Source organism: Watersipora subatra, chromosome 9 (genome assembly GCF_963576615.1).
Source record: "Watersipora subatra chromosome 9, tzWatSuba1.1, whole genome shotgun sequence".
NCBI lineage: Eukaryota > Metazoa > Bryozoa > Gymnolaemata > Cheilostomatida > Watersiporidae > Watersipora > Watersipora subatra.
Window position 1 is genome coordinate 35,092,698 of NC_088716.1, and position 18,169 is coordinate 35,110,866.

Genomic DNA, 18,169 nt, shown 5'->3' on the forward strand with positions numbered 1-18,169 from the left:
AATATTCAGATCATATCCAGCATATACATTTATACTTGACTAAAATTTGCACATTATCAAGCGTTAATTAAAAGCTACCACAATGCTCCATAAATTAGTTTCTCAGCTTGGTTTTAGCTCATGTAAAATTAGCAATTGATATCATGGCAACTTGGTTTATTCAATGTTGAGCAATATAACTCAGATTGTCGAGAGATGAACTACATTAATTTAGTATCAAATGGTCACAGAAACCATGGTTAAGTCGCAAATCACGAAGTTGAGTTATTCGACTTTAAAGTTGCACTAACTGAATTTATAATTTTGGTAAGGATTTTGGTATCACGTGCTTCTGGACCAATCAAAGAGTGATCTTTCTGAATCTGAAGTCAGTTTGGATAATAAATGTCATAAAACCTCGGAAAAACCCCTTAAAACCGTTGCTATGCTAAACAGGAAGTACTGAAAAATGGCGTCCGAAAAACGTAATTGTTTCTTTTTTGCCGATTTGAAGGATAATTCTGACATTTTGGACACCTATAATGAGTACTTTGGTATTCCAACTGATGCCAAAAGCAGTGTAAGTAAAGGGAATGACCATGATATACTCCTAACCATTCATATAAGATTTTTACAATATTTAATTATAAGAATAATTATTCGATTTTATAAGATTTGATTATAAGAAAAATTATTCGAATTTGCAAGATCCAAGTATAGAGTGACCAATGATGTGCAATATGTTACTGTTATTATTATTTTTTAACATTTTGTTGATTGTACTACAGTTGTGCTCAATATCGCGGCACTGCCAAGCCGTTTTTAATATCTGCAAAATTAGGTAATACATTTTCTTATAGATATACAGCCATTTCTATGACAACCAGCCAAAATCTGTTTAGATTTTTAAATTCAGCATAATTTTTTTGATATAAAGACAGAAATCTAGATAAATATCACAACCTCTTAATATTGGTTGCTATGACATTTTGAAATGCAAACAAAACTGCATCGGTTTTCGTTTCTCAGACTTTAACACCAGTTTTCTCGGAACTAGGTTTTCGCACTGATGGTAAACATGCATTCAGTTTATTGACCATAAAATCTGTTGTAATTAAGCTAGAATCAAAATTTCTTCTGCAAAATAACTGTGAGAATTTTCTCCTTCTGTTAATGCAGATAACTCTAAATCTTATAATCTCGACTTAACCATGGTTTCTGTGATCATGACACAAATGCTTTCACGATGTACACCAAGCCGACACATATAATCATTTGAAAAATATATGCATTCATCTCATTATCTTTCACATGAACTTTTGAACATAATAGAGTCATGTCATCCGTTGTAACTCACACCTAGCAAAGGCAGCAGTTAAATTACCAGTCTTTTATGTTTTGTTTTGGAACTACGAATGCCTATGTTTTGGAAGTACAGGCAATTGTCAGCTTGGTGAATATCCAGGAGTCTACAAGAGAATAAATATATTCAATTTTAATGTTTGATTATGAATTTCTTAAAATTGCCCATACAGCGCACCCTCGGGATACGATTGTAATTCGTTCCACGGTTGGTATCCTGTGGCGCAAAAATTGTATGGTAGAGTATAAAAACCATAGTAATTATACAATCCAAATTAGTATTTTAACTGTAAATACCTGCAGTAACTTTAATGTATTTAGCGTATTTATTGGTTATGATCTGCATTAAAATGTAACATTACAATGTACTACATGTATGTGCAGTACGTATCGTAGGGAGTTTTTACCTTTGAGATAGATGTGTGCATAACATAGACTTTGAATTTAATTTAAATGAATTCACCTTCTAAACACACTTAAAGCTAAGTTTCAGCATGTATTTTTAATTATTTTACTGAACTTCAACTTTTTATCACTATTGTACCAGTTTCCAGCTTCATTTTCACTATAACTTTTAGCCGCCCTCATTAAAACCTTCAACCTAATTTGTCAAGATAGCCTGAGCGATGCTATTCTCGAAAATGTTATTTTTAATAGTAATAAAGTGGGTTTTTGTTAGTAGGATAAGAAAGGTTGTCTGACCACGGACTTTCTTTTTCAAGTGATCGCGAGTCTAACTTTGCTACTGGTTTTAAAGGGGAAATATTACTGTTTTTCACATGATAAATGCTGAGCCGAGAGAAATTGGTCATCGTGTCTCCTTCAGGCGTTGTGACAATGTTTTCGACAAACGACATGGCGGCGTCTTGGTTTTTTCGAACTACATAATAGGCACACTGACTGCCAAAGTGGAACGCAAGTGGAAATTTGGTTGAATTTGTATGATGAAATAAGATTCGTATGGTGAGGTGGAAAAATCATTATTTTCCACTTCGTAAGGCGAACAAATCATATATCAGGGTAATCATATCGTATTTCAATTTATAAAGAACTAAAAAGTTGCTGCTGTCTCTTCTAACAGTTATTTAGTAAAGCATTTGAACCTTGTTTCCTCATCTATGCTACACAAGAAACATCAAGCAAAGTGATCATGCACATTCTCAATCGTCATATTAAATGACAGTATGTCCAGTTTATTTGATGTAAATTTCTTGTTGGCTTGTGGCGGTTTATGCGTGTTTGTTTTTTCGCTGATTCGGAAGTGTTTGTCAGCTGTTTACTATAGAAGTATGCAAGCAGGTTTTTATTGGTTTACAGGCAATGCAGCGCAAGTTATTATTTCACTATAAATTTTACCTTTTTTAAATTTTGTTATAGGACACACGGATCGAGTTGCCTTTTTGCGCATCCTTTAATATTTTACTTCAGCCTCATGCTTATTGCCATTCTTTCACAGGAAATCCTGGTTATATTCTTACAGTAATGACCGCTGTAAAATCACGAGCCGAGTTGCAGGAGACATTAAAGGCTTTGAGGAATACGTCTAAAGGTGGCTTGAGATACAATGACTCCTCAGTATGTATCACCATATTTGTTATTATTATTGATTTATATTCATTGAAACGAGGAGTTGTTCAATCATTTACCCGAAGGACTATCAAGACATATGTGCCTGTGTTAACCGCCGGTTTTTTACGTATTGTTCTACCAAGTACCCTTTCCAATCTTCCCCAATGCATCTTTCGCAATATTTCTTGTCTCATGTGCTAGTTAAAACAATGTAATACAGCCAGCCATATCTCAACATACGAGTGCTTCGTCATATGAGAACATTAAGATGCAAGCGAAATTTTGAGCAATTTTCTGCTTATTGAAATACGAGATGCCACAAAGAAGCCAAGTATGCGAGAGTCATTTTTAAGAACAGCATTGCTCAGTCTGTCTTGTCGAATCAGTTTGAAAAAAGTTTTAACAAGGCCAGCTAAAGGTTATATTGAAAGTGAGGCAAAAAGCGTCAAACCGGAAGATGTTGAAAAAATTAAGACAAAGACAAAATTAGAGTCTAGTTAACAATTGAAACCTGGCTTCAAGTTCGTTTTTAGTAAATGAATTTAGTAGCTTAATTCAAAAACTTCAACTGTGCTTTAGATTTCCATTTTCATAAGGAAGAAATGCATCATTTTTATCTTTTGCTGCTAAGAAAAAGTGACTGAATTGACTACAACATCATTTGAAGCCACTGGACAAACTCTAAAATCTCATTTGCCAGATAACTAGGGAGACATTTACTTTTAGCTCAAGCTGTAGTCGAGTTTAATTAGCTCAATTCATTTAAATTAAATTCAAAGTTTATGTTATGTAGCATCGCGAAGTTCTAGTCTACTAAACACATCACTGTTAAGTTTCTCTCACACCGCTGTTAGCCACTACATCTGTCCTGAAAGTAAGAACTCCGTACAGCGTTGAACATGGTGACGTTGAACATGCTACATTTCATTGCAGATCATCAACGCTAATTAAGTGTTTGTTGCTTTGAGAGTCTAGGTAGTGAAGTACAACAGTTTAAATTACATTTTCTGCTGTAATATCCTGTTTTGAGTAGTTTTTTCATGGTGACAGATTAGTTTGTATTTAGTTATTTTATTTAGGAAATATTGCTTTGAGACACAAGTAAATTGACATACGAACTGTTTCAGAACGCATTAAGCTCGTATGTTGAGGTACGCACACTGCTGTCTTAACTTTGAAGCACTTTTTTTATAGGTATATCCTTGACTGCATGACAGTGTATGTGTTACATCGAGCAGCCCTAATAGTCTAGAATTTCTAGAGTGTCTAGAATAACAGGTTCAATTCCTAAACAGGCCGCCAGTGGTGACAGAAATGACATCCAGTTTTAAATCACCATCCGCAACTGGACATGTCCCTAGACTTTAAGGCTTTCATGTTGCTGGACTCAGACATGTCTAGCCATAATAACAGAGACATTGTTTGTCGAAGATTGATTTTATAAACATGTACAGCCTCGGATAAGCAGTCACCATACTCTCCCTTCGAGGCATTGCGTTATGTACAAGTTGTTCTACATAAATTGACATTCGTCATCAGAGAGACCTGAACCATCTGCCTAGCAGTTACACCATCAGTAGTTGGATAAAGGGTATTTTGCAATCAATGTCATCAGGTGTTAGAGGTCTATTGGTGTTATTATTATCAGGTGTTAGAGGTCTACGGGCAAGCGGAGACAACAGCAGCAGACGTGAGGGAAGGGAGGTCAGATGCCAGTCTTCACTCTGGTAAGAGCTCAGTTGATGTAGTGTCTCTCTGAAAGACGTTTAAAAATGTTCACGTAAGCGCCGTGGTGGTTGGTGCCAGGTGATTGTTGCCACATGGCGGTTTAAATGCCAGCACCACTATGAGTGGCGGCATTTGCGTTTAAACATTGGCGTTTAAACGCATGAAATGAAATGGTGTCTCATTTTGAGTGTTCAAGCGCAGCTTTGAGGCTAACCGGAGCTCACATTGCCAAGGTGTTGATAACGGTTTTAGTAAAATCAGTTTGGACGACTTTTTTTATATTGGATAATTTTAACATTGACTTATTTTAAATATTTATTACATACAATTTAAGTGACCGAATTGATAATGCTCTTTTTCAGGAGATGTTTTATGATGAGTAGTTGAGAACCATACAAACATAAGCAATCATGTTTGATGAGTATTCTAAAACACAAGTTATTAGCTGAAATAAATAAATTAGTTTTGTGCCCAGCTAAGTATAGTCGAATTTGGTTGCCACAGCGACTGCAGAAGGAGGGTCGCCCTGAGTGTCAGTCGCTCGTGTCAATGGACTACACACATTACCACTAAACGCACGCTCAAGTTGATCTTGTCTACCTCACAGAATGTATACGCTAGGCAAAACTGAAAAACGCTCCACACACATCATAAACACACATCATAAACACACCATAAACACGCATCATAAATGCATGAAAATCATGGCTGATACTTTTTAAACATTATACATCGTGTAAGACTCTCGTTTTGAATGACTTCTGTTCATCTTTTTAACATGATATATTTACTTTACTCAGAAGTTGAACATAGAGGTAATTTAATATGTGAACACGTAATGTATGAATGTCTTTTATGCCTCAGCCATTAATGTAGAGCTCCAAATTTTATGAAGTCAAAACCGTGTTTTTCTTTTTTTAACTATCTATGTCTCCAAGCATCTCACATGTTTTATTTCACATATTTCTTTACCACATTTATATTCTTCACCATGGACTTTGACTCGTGAGGCATTTGCTGTTTCATTTTTGCTAGTTATCAATCATCATTTCATCTAGCCTCTCGTCTACTCAATGGAAATCAACTTCAATGTTTGGTTGGTGAGAGAAGACTGCTAACAGTCAATACCTTACATGATGATGATGATGATGATGATGAGGATGATGATGATGATGATGATGATGATGATGAGGATGATGATGATGATGATGATGAAAAGTGTGATGTGGAGAAAACTCTGAATGGCTTCACCACTAGTAGACAATATCACTTAGATGAAGACCACAGCCACACAAATCTAGCAGATATCTCTGGCATGTCATCGAGCTCTTGTCTTAAGGAGCATGTGCCACCACTAGAGTCATTGTCTTCATCTTCAGTCGAGGAGGTATTGAGGAGGGACCTCGACGCAGCTTATAATCAGGAGTTGCAGGTTTGATCACTCAGTTCACCTTAATGACATGTTTGAATCTTTGCTATTCACTAGGTTAAGTTTATAGAAAAGGTGGATGTTTCGGCAAGTTGGAAGTTTTACAAAGTCCCACCTTCATAAATACTTCAGCATTTGTAAAACTTTTGATTTCACCCTCGTAGTTATGCAATGAATAGTTGTGCGTAAATGTTTATACAGACTTCATGGTTCTTAAATTCTACTGAGCTCAAACATCAAAGGCTGTACAATTTGTACGGTTTTTTCATGCAGCCATGTTTCAGATATTCTATGCATTGTTCATGCAGCCATGTTTCAGATATTCTATGCATTGTTCATGCCATCCAACAAGTGTAACTAATTTATTTTAATGGCCTTCTAGTTTGTCTGACACTTTTTTTCAGTATATTTCATCTACCTTCCAGCTTATCTCATGTTTCTTTTAGTATCATGCTTTGTTTTTTCAATGTCAAATGCTTCTACCAGCATGTTTTATGCTCCTTCTGATATGTATCACGGTCTCCCCAGCATGTTTTATGCTCCTTCTGATATGTACCACAGTCTTTCCAGCATGTTTATGCTCCTTCTGATGTGTATCACGGTCTCTCCAGCATCTTTTATGCTGATAATATCTAGTACCGTTTTGTCAGCTTGTTTGTCCTTTACTGTGTTATATTAATAGACTTCCAAAACAGTGTAGAGTCAGACCACTTGCTGTTGCCATCTGCAGGAAAGGGTAATGGAGAGGCAGTTGGTATACATCACAGCTCTTTCTCAGATCTACTCCGAGTCTGGTCAGAGTTTTGAAACGCTGAAGTTGCATGAAGAGCATGAGTGTTTGCTGAAAGCTAAGGAAAGAGAGGAAGAGTTGGAGTTGTGGTAAATGTTGGATAGCTCATCTTCTAGATAGTTCAAAGGCACAATTACAACACTGTTATTTTTAGAATTTTCATGTAGGAAAAACCTAGCATTTCAAAGAAAATTGAATGGTATAACCGATAAAGCATTGTAAAGCTACAGACATCCCTATGTATCAGCAAAAGAAATATACCAACTATTTGAAGTCAGTCACTGCCCAGCCTAAATTCTGTCAGAGTCGATAAGTTACTAAACAAATTGTTGTCCGTGTAAAGTTGTCTTGCTGGTCAGTGTTAGTGATGTGTAAACATATGTAAATACTCTTGCTTGTTATCATTCATGTCATTAGTAGATGACATGGAAATAGTTGACATGTTGGCTGTTGACATGTTAGCATTTGACATGTTGGCAGTTGACACGCTAGCAGTTGACATGTTGACAGTTGACATGTTAGCATCTGACATGTTGACAGTTGGCATGTTGAAATGTTGGTAGTTGATGTTGGAAGTTGAAATATTGGCAGTTGACATGTTGGCAGTTGACATGTTAATAGCTGACATGTTAATAGCTGACATGCTCGCAACTGACATGTTCACAGCTGACATGATGGCAGATGACATGATCGCAGATAACATGCGAGCGGATATTAGTGCTGTCAATGTGTTTAACCATATTATTGTAACTCCGTACCTTCAATGTAGCAGAAAGTGAGTTGACAACGTTGATTACATTAGCATATATAGACATTTCATAGACATATAGACATTCGAGGCAATCTTGTAGTATGAGAGTCTATGAAGAAAGTCTTGAAAAATTTAAAGAAGAGGAAAGAGAAAGTATGAAGGTAGGTATAAAGACGGCGCTCCTTTTTAGAATTATAAGTTGCTAAATGCAGGCTCGAATTCTATGCATTTGCATCAGCTTTCCGTGATAAGGAGTTTTGTTTCTGGGAATGCTAATGTAAGTTATCCTTGATTTGAGGTTAGAGCACTTGCCTTAGAATCAATTGGCTGATAGTGTTAGAATCATGAGAATTCAACAATATTGGCAATAAAGACATAAAAGGGTTTATATAAGTCATCAACTTTTTACTCATACTTGCAAAGAGCCTAAAGCCATCTCTATAAAAACAACTGCTGAGATGTCACATTCAGCTTTCACTTTTTTATTTGCTCGTCACTTTTTTGCAAATGTATATAATTCTATGTATATTAACTGAAGTAGAGAGTGTATATAAGACTATGTACATTGACTGAAGTAGTGAGTGTAGATAAGACTATGTATATTGACTGAAGTAGTGAGTGTATATAAGACTATGTATATTGACTGAAGTAGTGAGTGTATATAAGATTATGCACATTGACTGAAGTAATGAGTGTATATAAGACTATGTATATTGACTGCAGTAGTGAGTGTATATAAGACTATGTATATTGACTGAAGTAGTGAATGTATATAAGACTATGCACATTGACTGAAGTAGTGAGTGTATATAAGACTATGCACATTGACTGCAGTAGTGAGTGTATATAAGACTATGTATATTGACTGCAGTAGTGAGTGTATATAAGACTATGTATATTGACTGAAGTAGTGAGTGTATATAAGACTATGTATATTGACTGAAGTGGTGAGTGTATATAAGACTATGTACATTGACTGAAGTAGTGAGTGTATATAAGACTATGTACATTGACTGAAGTGGTGAGTGTATATAAGACTACGTACATTGACTGAAGTGGTGAGTGTATATAAGACTATGTACATTGACTGAAGTAGTCAGTGTATATAAGACTATGTATATTGACTGAAGTAGCGAGTGTATATAAGACTATGTACATTGACTGAAGTAGTGAATGTATATAAGACTATGTACATTGACTGAAGTGGTGAGTGTATATAAGACTACGTACATTGACTGAAGTGGTGAGTGTATATAAGACTGTACATTGACTGAAGTAGTGAGTGTATATAAGACTATGCACATTGACTGAAGTAATGAGTGTATATAAGACTATGTATATTGACTGAAGTAGCGAGTGTATATAAGACCATGTATATTGACTGAAGTAGTGAGTGTATATAAGACTGTGCATTAACTGAAGTAGTGAGTGTATATAAGACTATGTACATTGACTGATGTAGTGAGTGTATATAAGACTATGTATATTGACTGAAATAGTGAGTGTATATAAGACTATGTACATTGACTGAAATAGTGAGTGTATATAAGACTATGCACATTGACTGAAGTAGTGAGTGTATATAAGACTATGTATATTGACTGACATAGTGAGTGTATATAAGACTGTACATTGACTGAAGTAGTGAGTGTATATAAGACTATGTATATTGACTGAAGTAGAGAGTGTATATAAGACTATGTACATTGACTGAAGTTGTGAGTGTATGTAAGACTATGTACATTGACTGAAGTAGTGAGTGTATATAAGACTATGTACATTGACTGAAGTAGTGAGTGTATATAAGACTATGTACATTGACTGGAAAAGTGAGTGTATATAAGACTATGTATATTGACTGAAGTGGTGAGTGTATATAAAACTATGTACATTGACTGAAGTAGTGAGTGTATATAAGACTATGTGCCTTGACTGAAGTAGTGAGTGTATATAAGATTATGCACATTGACTGAAGTAGTGAGTGTATATAAGACTATGTACATTGACTGAAGTAGTGAGTGTATATAAGACTATGTACATTGACTGAAGTGGTGAGTGTATATAAGACTATGTATATTGACTGAAGTGGTGAGTGTATATAAGACTATGTACATTGATTGAAGTAGTGAATGTATATAAGACTATGTATATTGCCTGAAGTAGTGAGTGTATATAAGATTATGCACATTGACTGAAGTAGAAAGTGTATATAAGACTATGTACATTGACTGAAGTAGTGAGTATATATAAGACTATGTACATTGAATGAAGTGGTGAGTGTATATAAGATTATGTACATTGACTGAAGTAGTGAGTATGTATAAGACTATGTACATTGAATGAAGTGGTGAGTGTATATAAGACTACGTACATTGACTGAAGTGGTGAGTGTATATATGACTATGTACATTGACTGAAGTAGTGAGTGTATATAAGACTACGTACATTGACTGAAGTAGTGAGTGTATATAAGATTATGTACATTGACTGAAGTAGAAAGTGTATATAAGACTATGTACATTGACTGAAGTAGTGAGTATATATAAGACTATGTATATTGACTGAAGTAGTGAGTGTATATAAGATTATGTACATTGACTGAAGTAGTGAGTATATATAAGACTATGTACATTGAATGAAGTGGTGAGTGTATATAAGACTACGTACATTGACTGAAGTGGTGAGTGTATATATGACTATGTACATTGACTGAAGTAGTGAGTGTATATAAGACTACGTACATTGACTGAAGTAGTGAGTGTATATAAGATTATGTACATTGACTGAAGTAGTGAGTGTATATAAGACTATGTATATTGACTGAAGTAGAGAGTGTATATAAGATTATGTACATTGACTGGAGTAGTGAGTGTATATAAGATTATGCACATTGACTGAAGTAGTGAGTATATATAAGACTATGTACATTGAATGAAGTGGTGAGTGTATATAAGACTACGTACATTGACTGAAGTGGTGAGTGTATATATGACTATGTACATTGACTGAAGTAGTGAGTGTAGATAAGACTATGTATATTGACTGAAGTAGTGAGTGTATATAAGACTATGTACATTGACTGAAGTAGTGAGTGTATATAAGACTATGTACATTGACTGAAGTAGTGAGTGTATATAAGACTATGTATATTGACTGAAGTAGTGAGTGTATATAAGACTATGTACATTGACTGAAGTAGTGAGTATATATAAGACTATGTATATTGACTGAAGTAGTGAGTGTATATAAGACTATGCACATTGACTGATGTAGTGAGTGTATATAAGACTATGTACATTGACTGAAGTAGTGAGTGTATATAAGACTATGTATATTGACTGAAGTAGTGAGTGTATATAAGACTATGTACATTGACTGAAATAGTGAGTGTATATAAGACTATGCACATTGCCTGAAGTAGTGAATGTATATAAGATTATGTACATTGACTGAAGTAGTGAGTGTATATAAGACTATGTGCCTTGACTGAAGTGAAGAGTGTATATAAGACTACGTACTTTTACTAAAACAGCTCTCGTAAAAGTCAATAGTTTTCATAGAGAATCATAGAAATTAATGAACCATTTAGCTCTGCTGTTTTTGGTGTAAAAAGTAACACAATCTCTTATCATGTTTTAGGTATATTATTTGAACTGGTCAATAATGGTGTTGCTTGTAGGAATATATACTACATATATATGCTATTGAATGCCCGATGTTGCAAGGGTAATAAAAAGCAGCTTATAAACAGTGGCAAGTAATGTAGTTGGCACTGGCTAGTTTTTCTACCCAATAGATTTGAGTAACTTAAGCTAGTAACTTTAGCTCGCTATAACAAGAGCCGTGCTTATCATTATGTTATGTGCTTATCATTATGTTACTCGTAATGATCTCTCACACAATCAATCAGGATCTTCAAGCCTGTTAGTAGTAACCCATAGTGATTTTGCAAGCTCTTCAAGCAGGAGTAGTTTAATCGGTGTAACGAGTATGACCACAATTATTCTAGTGTGTACAGATGTAGCCATTTGGCCGAGTGGTTAGCACACAAGTCTGCAGACCTGGAGGTTCTGAATTCAAATCCAGTGTGAAGCGGATTTTACGTTCTCATTACATTATCGCTATAACTGAACATGCAAACGACAGACAACAAATGATAAACAACATACACTGAGAAATATATATATATAGACTAGCTGCGCTACCCGGTGTTGCCTGAGAAATAAAAGTATTGAATAGAAAATTGATTTGTATTTAACATATAACACCGTTTGCCATTCTAACTTTCAAACTACATATCATGAGAGAAGTGCTTTGTGTAGTTGAACTAAATTAAGAGAGAAAATAAAAACAACTGTGAATGTTTTTAAACTTTTTCAAACAACTAACTTTCAAACTACATATCATGAGAGAAGTGTTTTGTGTAGTTGAAATAAATTAAGAGAGAAAATAAAAACAACTGTGAATGTTTTTAAACTTTTTCAAACAACTAACTTTCAAACTTCATATCATGAGGAAAAGGTTTTGCGCAGGACTACTAAATTAAAAATAAATAAAACAACTGTAAAGGTTTTCAAACCACTGTCAATTCAAAAGTTCATAACTATCAGCGACGTGTATCTTCTAATAACGCACAGTGGAACCTCGGTTCTCGAACATAATCCGTTCCAGAAGGTTGTTCGAAAACCGAGTTGTTCGAGATCCGAAACAATTTTTCCCATTAGAATTAATGTATGTAAATTTTAATCCGTTTCAAGGCCAGAAAACAACTTCGGTAAAGTGTTTTTTCAACATTTTACCCCATAAACTACTGTATACTGTAAATAAAAACGGGTAGATATATATCGTGTTTGATTTTAATAAAAGCTTTTCTATTTATGATGATGGAAAAAGAAAACAAAAGTAAACGTTTCGTATGTTTTGCTCTTAAAACATCCAAAACTTTAAAGGTTAAGATACAATACCAAAAATTGCAGAAATTGATAATGAAACAGCAAAAAATGCAACAGATCAGTTACATCAAAAATCGTAGGAAAAAGAAAATATAAACAGCAATGGCACGTTTACTTCACTTCTTTGAAGGAGAATCATCCTCTAAAACAATTTAGGGTAACTCAACTGGAGGGGTTATCTCTCTAGCAAGTTTCTTCAGTAGAGGAGACGTCGTCCCAGATGGTTCCTCCCTTTTTGTAAAGAATTTATTAAGCCTAAATTGCTTCTCTGTTTATTAACGAATGTTTTCATGCTGTTTCTAGAGCTGTTCCAATTCCAATGTGCATGCTCCGGTTTGGTCAAGAACCAAATTTATGTTCGAGATCCGAGACGAACAAATCTCAAAATTTTTGGTTGAAAACCGAAGCGTTCGATAACCAAAGTTCTACTGTATATAATACTGGACCAAAGTTTACCAATAAGTTACTGGACCAAAGTTTACCAGTTTATTTATGTTATAAGAACAGTAAAATACATGTAAATTGCCTAATCCGTTCCAAGATCTTTCCAGACTCACCCCTTTGGCCATTCAAAAAGGAAAAACTTGAATTAGCTCTTCTAATTTGTGGGCTGTACAGTGATTGCAGAATTATTGGTTTGCATAAACTACTTTTCTCCTTTTTATGACCAATCCCACTGGTTTTATAGACCATGATTGCAGTAAATTTACTACTAATTGATAGGGACTGCACATTTTCGGCGTATATTTACAACGATTTGTTTATTTTTCTAACCAGAAAAATCTATTCTGCAAAGTAAAGCTAATAACAAATATTTTGTACGTCTACAATGAGGCAAAACAGCAAAATATTTTTACTTTAAAAAGCAGTCTACCTGTTCGTCGTCCATCACTCTATAAAAGGGTTAAGGTTAGGATAAAGATAATTTTTCGACGATACTCTAACTCGTGACATTAAGACTGGTAGACCGACGCTGTAACACCTGCACCAATCGATTGCATTTGTATTTATGAGCAATTGCGCAGATATTTTATTCGCCTTTTTGTCGACACATTTAATGGTCTGTTACGACGAACTAGAATGTTGCGAAAGTTATATCTAATAGATATAACGCTAAAAACACAGCGGTTTTTCTTCCGCAATTTCGGCAAAATAAACCAACATTCAAATCGGTTTTGAAAACGCTCGACTTAACAACCTTACGTTATATGGGATTTTTTACGTAGTAAGAATAAAAAACTTCACATAAATTGTATACGTAATCTGGAATTTACATTATAGGAGGTATACGTTATAGGAGCGCTTAGTGTATATGGAAATTGTTCTAGCTCAGTGGTAGAGTGTTCGAATAAGAAACTTGTTGATGCATTCGTCGTGAGTTCTAATCCACCAGAATGCAGATTTTCAATATCAAGATTTTAATAGCTATAGTGGAATGCAGACAAACATACGACAGACATAGTTTGAGAAATGTATATATAGATATAAAAGCATGAAGTGTTGCCCTGTAGGCACTCAACAGTAATCTAGAGACCCTGCGAGAGAAAATAAGGACGGAATATGAAAGACAGGCTGAAGCAGAAAGACAGAAGAAAGTTAGGTAACATCCTCATATTATTATCACAATATCCTTTTCGTCTAGAACAGATATGCGATGCTTTCTTTTTAAAATTTTGCGACTGATTTTATTGTACAGAAAAATGATCTGATTTTTTTCATCTTTTGTATTGTAGGAAAAACATTCATAAAATTCATTTCTAATTAACATCATCCATGTATTTCAGCACATTCCAATAACACCTGTCAGCCCTTCCTGTTTTTAGTGTGCTGTTTTTAGTGTATCCTCCCTTTATATTGCCAATGTGCTGCTTGTAATAACACTTTATTTGAGTTGTTCTTTACAACATGCTCTTCGTAAGATGGTTCGGAGCAATGTGTCTGTGAATTTGACGAGGTTTTACAGGAAGGCAGCGGAGCAGCAGAAGATAAGGGACAAGTGCAACGAGCTGATGGAGCAATTTAAAGAGAAGGCAGAGAGTCTTAGAGGGAAGCTAAACTTTCTTCTCACCTCTCAACTATCAGGTTATCATTTATTGCTTTCAACAAGAGCCCTCTAGATTTCAGAATCGTCTTTTAATTAGTTAGAGATGTGCTAAAGTGTACTTCCTTTTATGATTCAAAAATACAAATAGTATTTTTACTGTATAGTACATCAGAGTTAGAGTTACAATTTTGCAAACACATCCTTATTATCTTTTCTAATGCATTGTAAAAAAACCATTTCCATGAGGTAATCTCTCAAACGCTGCTCTTTGGAAATGACATGAAAATCGTGAACTTAGAACTTGTGTTGACCTCATGTTGATCTTATGTACTAATGCGATTTTGGGTACTGTTAACAAAATAATTTTTAAAACCAAAACACTGTTTGAACTGGATATTACGTAAAGCTTTAGAGGAAAATATTTTAAAATTTTTAATGATTATATCATTTGTGTCTTATCCCAAAATCTAAATGATCTACAGACAGACAAACAGGATGAGCAGTTCAGGTGCTATATTCCTTATAGTTGTGCCGGTGTACAAATCATTGCAGTCTCAACCATCTTATATGGCCAATGTACATCTACAGTAGTCCTTATTCTTTCGCCTTTCATTTGGATCGGCGCTCGTTTCTAATAAGTTCACTTGTTCGTTAATCGTAAGCATTTTCCTCTTAATCGTAAGTTCTTTAGACTATGTTGAGGTTCATTAGGCTATGTTGATGTTCATTAGACTATGTTGAGGTTCATTAGACTACGTTGAGGTTCATTAGACTACGTTGAGGTTCATTAGACTATGTTGAGGTTCATTAGACTACGTTGAGGTTCATTAGACTATGTTGAGGTTCATTAGACTATGTTGAGGTTCATTAGACTATGTTGAGGTTCATTAGACCATGTTGAGGTTCAGTAGACTATGTTGAGGTTCATTAGACAATGTTGAGGTTCATTAGACTACGTTGAGGTTCATTAGACTATGTTGAGGTTCATTAGACTATGTTGAGGTTCATTAGACTACGTTGAGGTTCATTAGACTACGTTGAGGTTCATTAGACTACGTTGAGGTTCATTAGACTATGTTGAGGTTCATTAGACTATGTTGAGGTTCATTAGACTATGTTGAGGTTCATTAGACTATGTTGAGGTTCATTAGACTATGTTGAGGGTCATTAGACTATGTTGAGGTTCATTAGACTATGTTGAGGTTCTTTACACTATGTTGAGGTTCATTAGACTATGTTGAGGTTCATTAGACTATGTTGAGGTTCTTTACACTATGTTGAGGTTCATTAGACTATGTTGAGGTTCATTAGACTATGTTGAGGTTCATTAGACTATGTTGAGGTTCATTAGACTATGTTGAGGTTCATTATACTATGTTGATGTTCATTAGACTATGTTGAGGTTCATTAGACTACGTTGAGGTTCATTAGATTATGTTGAGGTTCATTAGACTATGTTGAGGTTCATTAGGCTATGTTGAGGTTCATTAGATTATGTTGATCTTCATTAGACTATGTTGAGGTTCATTAGACTATGTTGAGGTTCATTAGACTATGTTGAGGTTCATTAGACTATGTTAAGGTTCATTAGATTATGTTGATCTTCATTAGACTATGTTGAGGTTCATTAGACTATGTTGAGGTTCATTAGACTATGTTGAGGTTCATTAGACTATGTTGAGGTTCATTAGACTATGTTGAGGTTCATTAGATTATGTTGATCTTCATTAGACTATGTTGAGGTTCATTAGACTATGTTGAGGTTCATTAGACTATGTTGAGGTTCATTAGACTATGTTGAGGTTCATTAGACTATGTTGAGGTTCATTAGACTATGTTGAGATTCATTAGACTATGTTGAGGTTCATTAGACTATGTTGAGGTTCATTAGACTATGTTAAGGTTCATTAGACTATGTTGAGGGTCATTAGACTATGTTGAGGTTCATTAGACTATGTTAAGGTTCATTAGACTATGTTGATGTTGGATGGTGTTTAACACTCAAAAGCTTTACCTTGTATACAAAAGCAAGTCATCAGATCTTAGACCGTATTAACAACGTTCCATTGACCGAAAGCACTTAGAATAGCACAATTCCTTTTGAACTGAGAATCTTTTGAAGCTTCACGGTGGTAGAGTAGAATTCAATGAAAAAATAGAAATCAAATGGAGGTAATAGTTCATTTCACACTCTTTCAAAGAAGTGATGTTTTTAAGATAACTGAAGGAATATACTGATTGCAGTACATTGCAGTACAGTCTGATAGAGTCTGTGTATTTATTATTAATAGAAAACAAATAGTTATAGTGTAAAACTTGTTTTAGTGTAAGTAAAGTTTTAGTGTTGCTGAGGAGAACCTTTTTAGCTTTGTCCAGTTTTATCCTTCATTGTTAAGAATTTTTTTCGGTATGTCATTAGACACTAAGGTACTTTAGGCTGCCATTTTTCATTTCTCAGTCAGTTAAAAGTACCCTCAGTATTTTGAGGATATATCAAGAACTAATAGGACAATCAACTTGCTACTTTGGAATTGTACTGAAAACATATATACAGCACGAAGTGACCAATTTTTCGTAATTTTTTGTGTACTAGAAATACAGAAAAACAAAGTGAAACAACGAAACTGAGTTTATTCAGGAATATGATCAGGTGGGAAGACATTCTTTTGAATTATCTCAGTCCCAGGCTTGACGGTGTTGAGAGACACGATGAAAGGTGTCATAAGGTGTCACCTGTCACAAGGTGTCACTTTGCACGTCACTTTTACACGCAGTGACACCTTTGCACGTAAAATTGCAAAGGTGTCACTTTGCACTGTGAATATGAATATTTTGTTACACTGCCAAGTACTGAAGATGAAGCGGGAAATAGCTAAAGACTACTGTTAAATACAGAATTATTGACACTTATTTGTGATAAATTTAGCATAAGCAATGGCTGACACCAATGGCCATAAATAGTTCAGTGAAAAGTCACCAATCCTTCCATACGACGAATAAAAACTCAGCGTGTCAAGCTTATATTAGATGAAGTGTCATATTACATTCTCAAATCTTCTAGTGAAAGTTACCATTTTGTGAGGTTTGGCATGGTTTGCTAGTCGTCATTTTGAGTCAAGAATTACATCCTCGCTACGTGGCCACAAATATTTTACAGGCTCAGAAATGTTTGCAAACACGGGAAAGCAAGTTCTCCAAGAGATGGAGGCAAATGTTAAACGGGCTATGGAGAGGTCATCTCTTGAGACAATGGAGTCCTACATTGAGCACCTCAATACTGTGACAGGTTTCTGAGCCTATAACTTTTGCTTGTCTGTCAGAGTATCATCACTATCGTACTGTATCATATATCTTATTTTAGGTGTTGTACCCTCTTTGTTTGTTTGTAGTTTACAAGATTCTTATCTTCATTATTTCTTCTATTGAAGGCTTCAATCTGTTAGTTTATTGAGCTACCTGTTGTATTTTGGTAAGAGATCAGCTAATGTCGACCTCTTTAAGAGGCTTGATCATGTACCTGACTGAACAACATGGTTTCTAGTCAATCAATCATTGTTGCCCATAT

The 18,169-nt window shown here is 34.9% G+C and overlaps 1 protein-coding gene across 1 annotated transcript in view; it reads left to right on the plus strand.

Moving 5' to 3' along the window:
* Nucleotides 1-2,802: 2,802 nt before the first annotated feature.
* Nucleotides 2,803-18,169, plus strand: part of LOC137403874 (mRNA export factor Gle1-like) — a 28,050-nt gene continuing 12,683 nt past the window's right edge. Inside the window, exons 1-8 of the mRNA XM_068089970.1 lie at nt 2,803-2,916; nt 4,559-4,637; nt 5,697-6,070; nt 6,798-6,946; nt 7,709-7,769; nt 14,072-14,160; nt 14,524-14,642; nt 17,762-17,890. Coding sequence (XP_067946071.1) covers nt 2,824-2,916; nt 4,559-4,637; nt 5,697-6,070; nt 6,798-6,946; nt 7,709-7,769; nt 14,072-14,160; nt 14,524-14,642; nt 17,762-17,890 — 1,093 coding nt within the window. The 5' untranslated portion in view covers nt 2,803-2,823. The remainder of the gene's footprint in view (nt 2,917-4,558; nt 4,638-5,696; nt 6,071-6,797; nt 6,947-7,708; nt 7,770-14,071; nt 14,161-14,523; nt 14,643-17,761; nt 17,891-18,169) is intronic.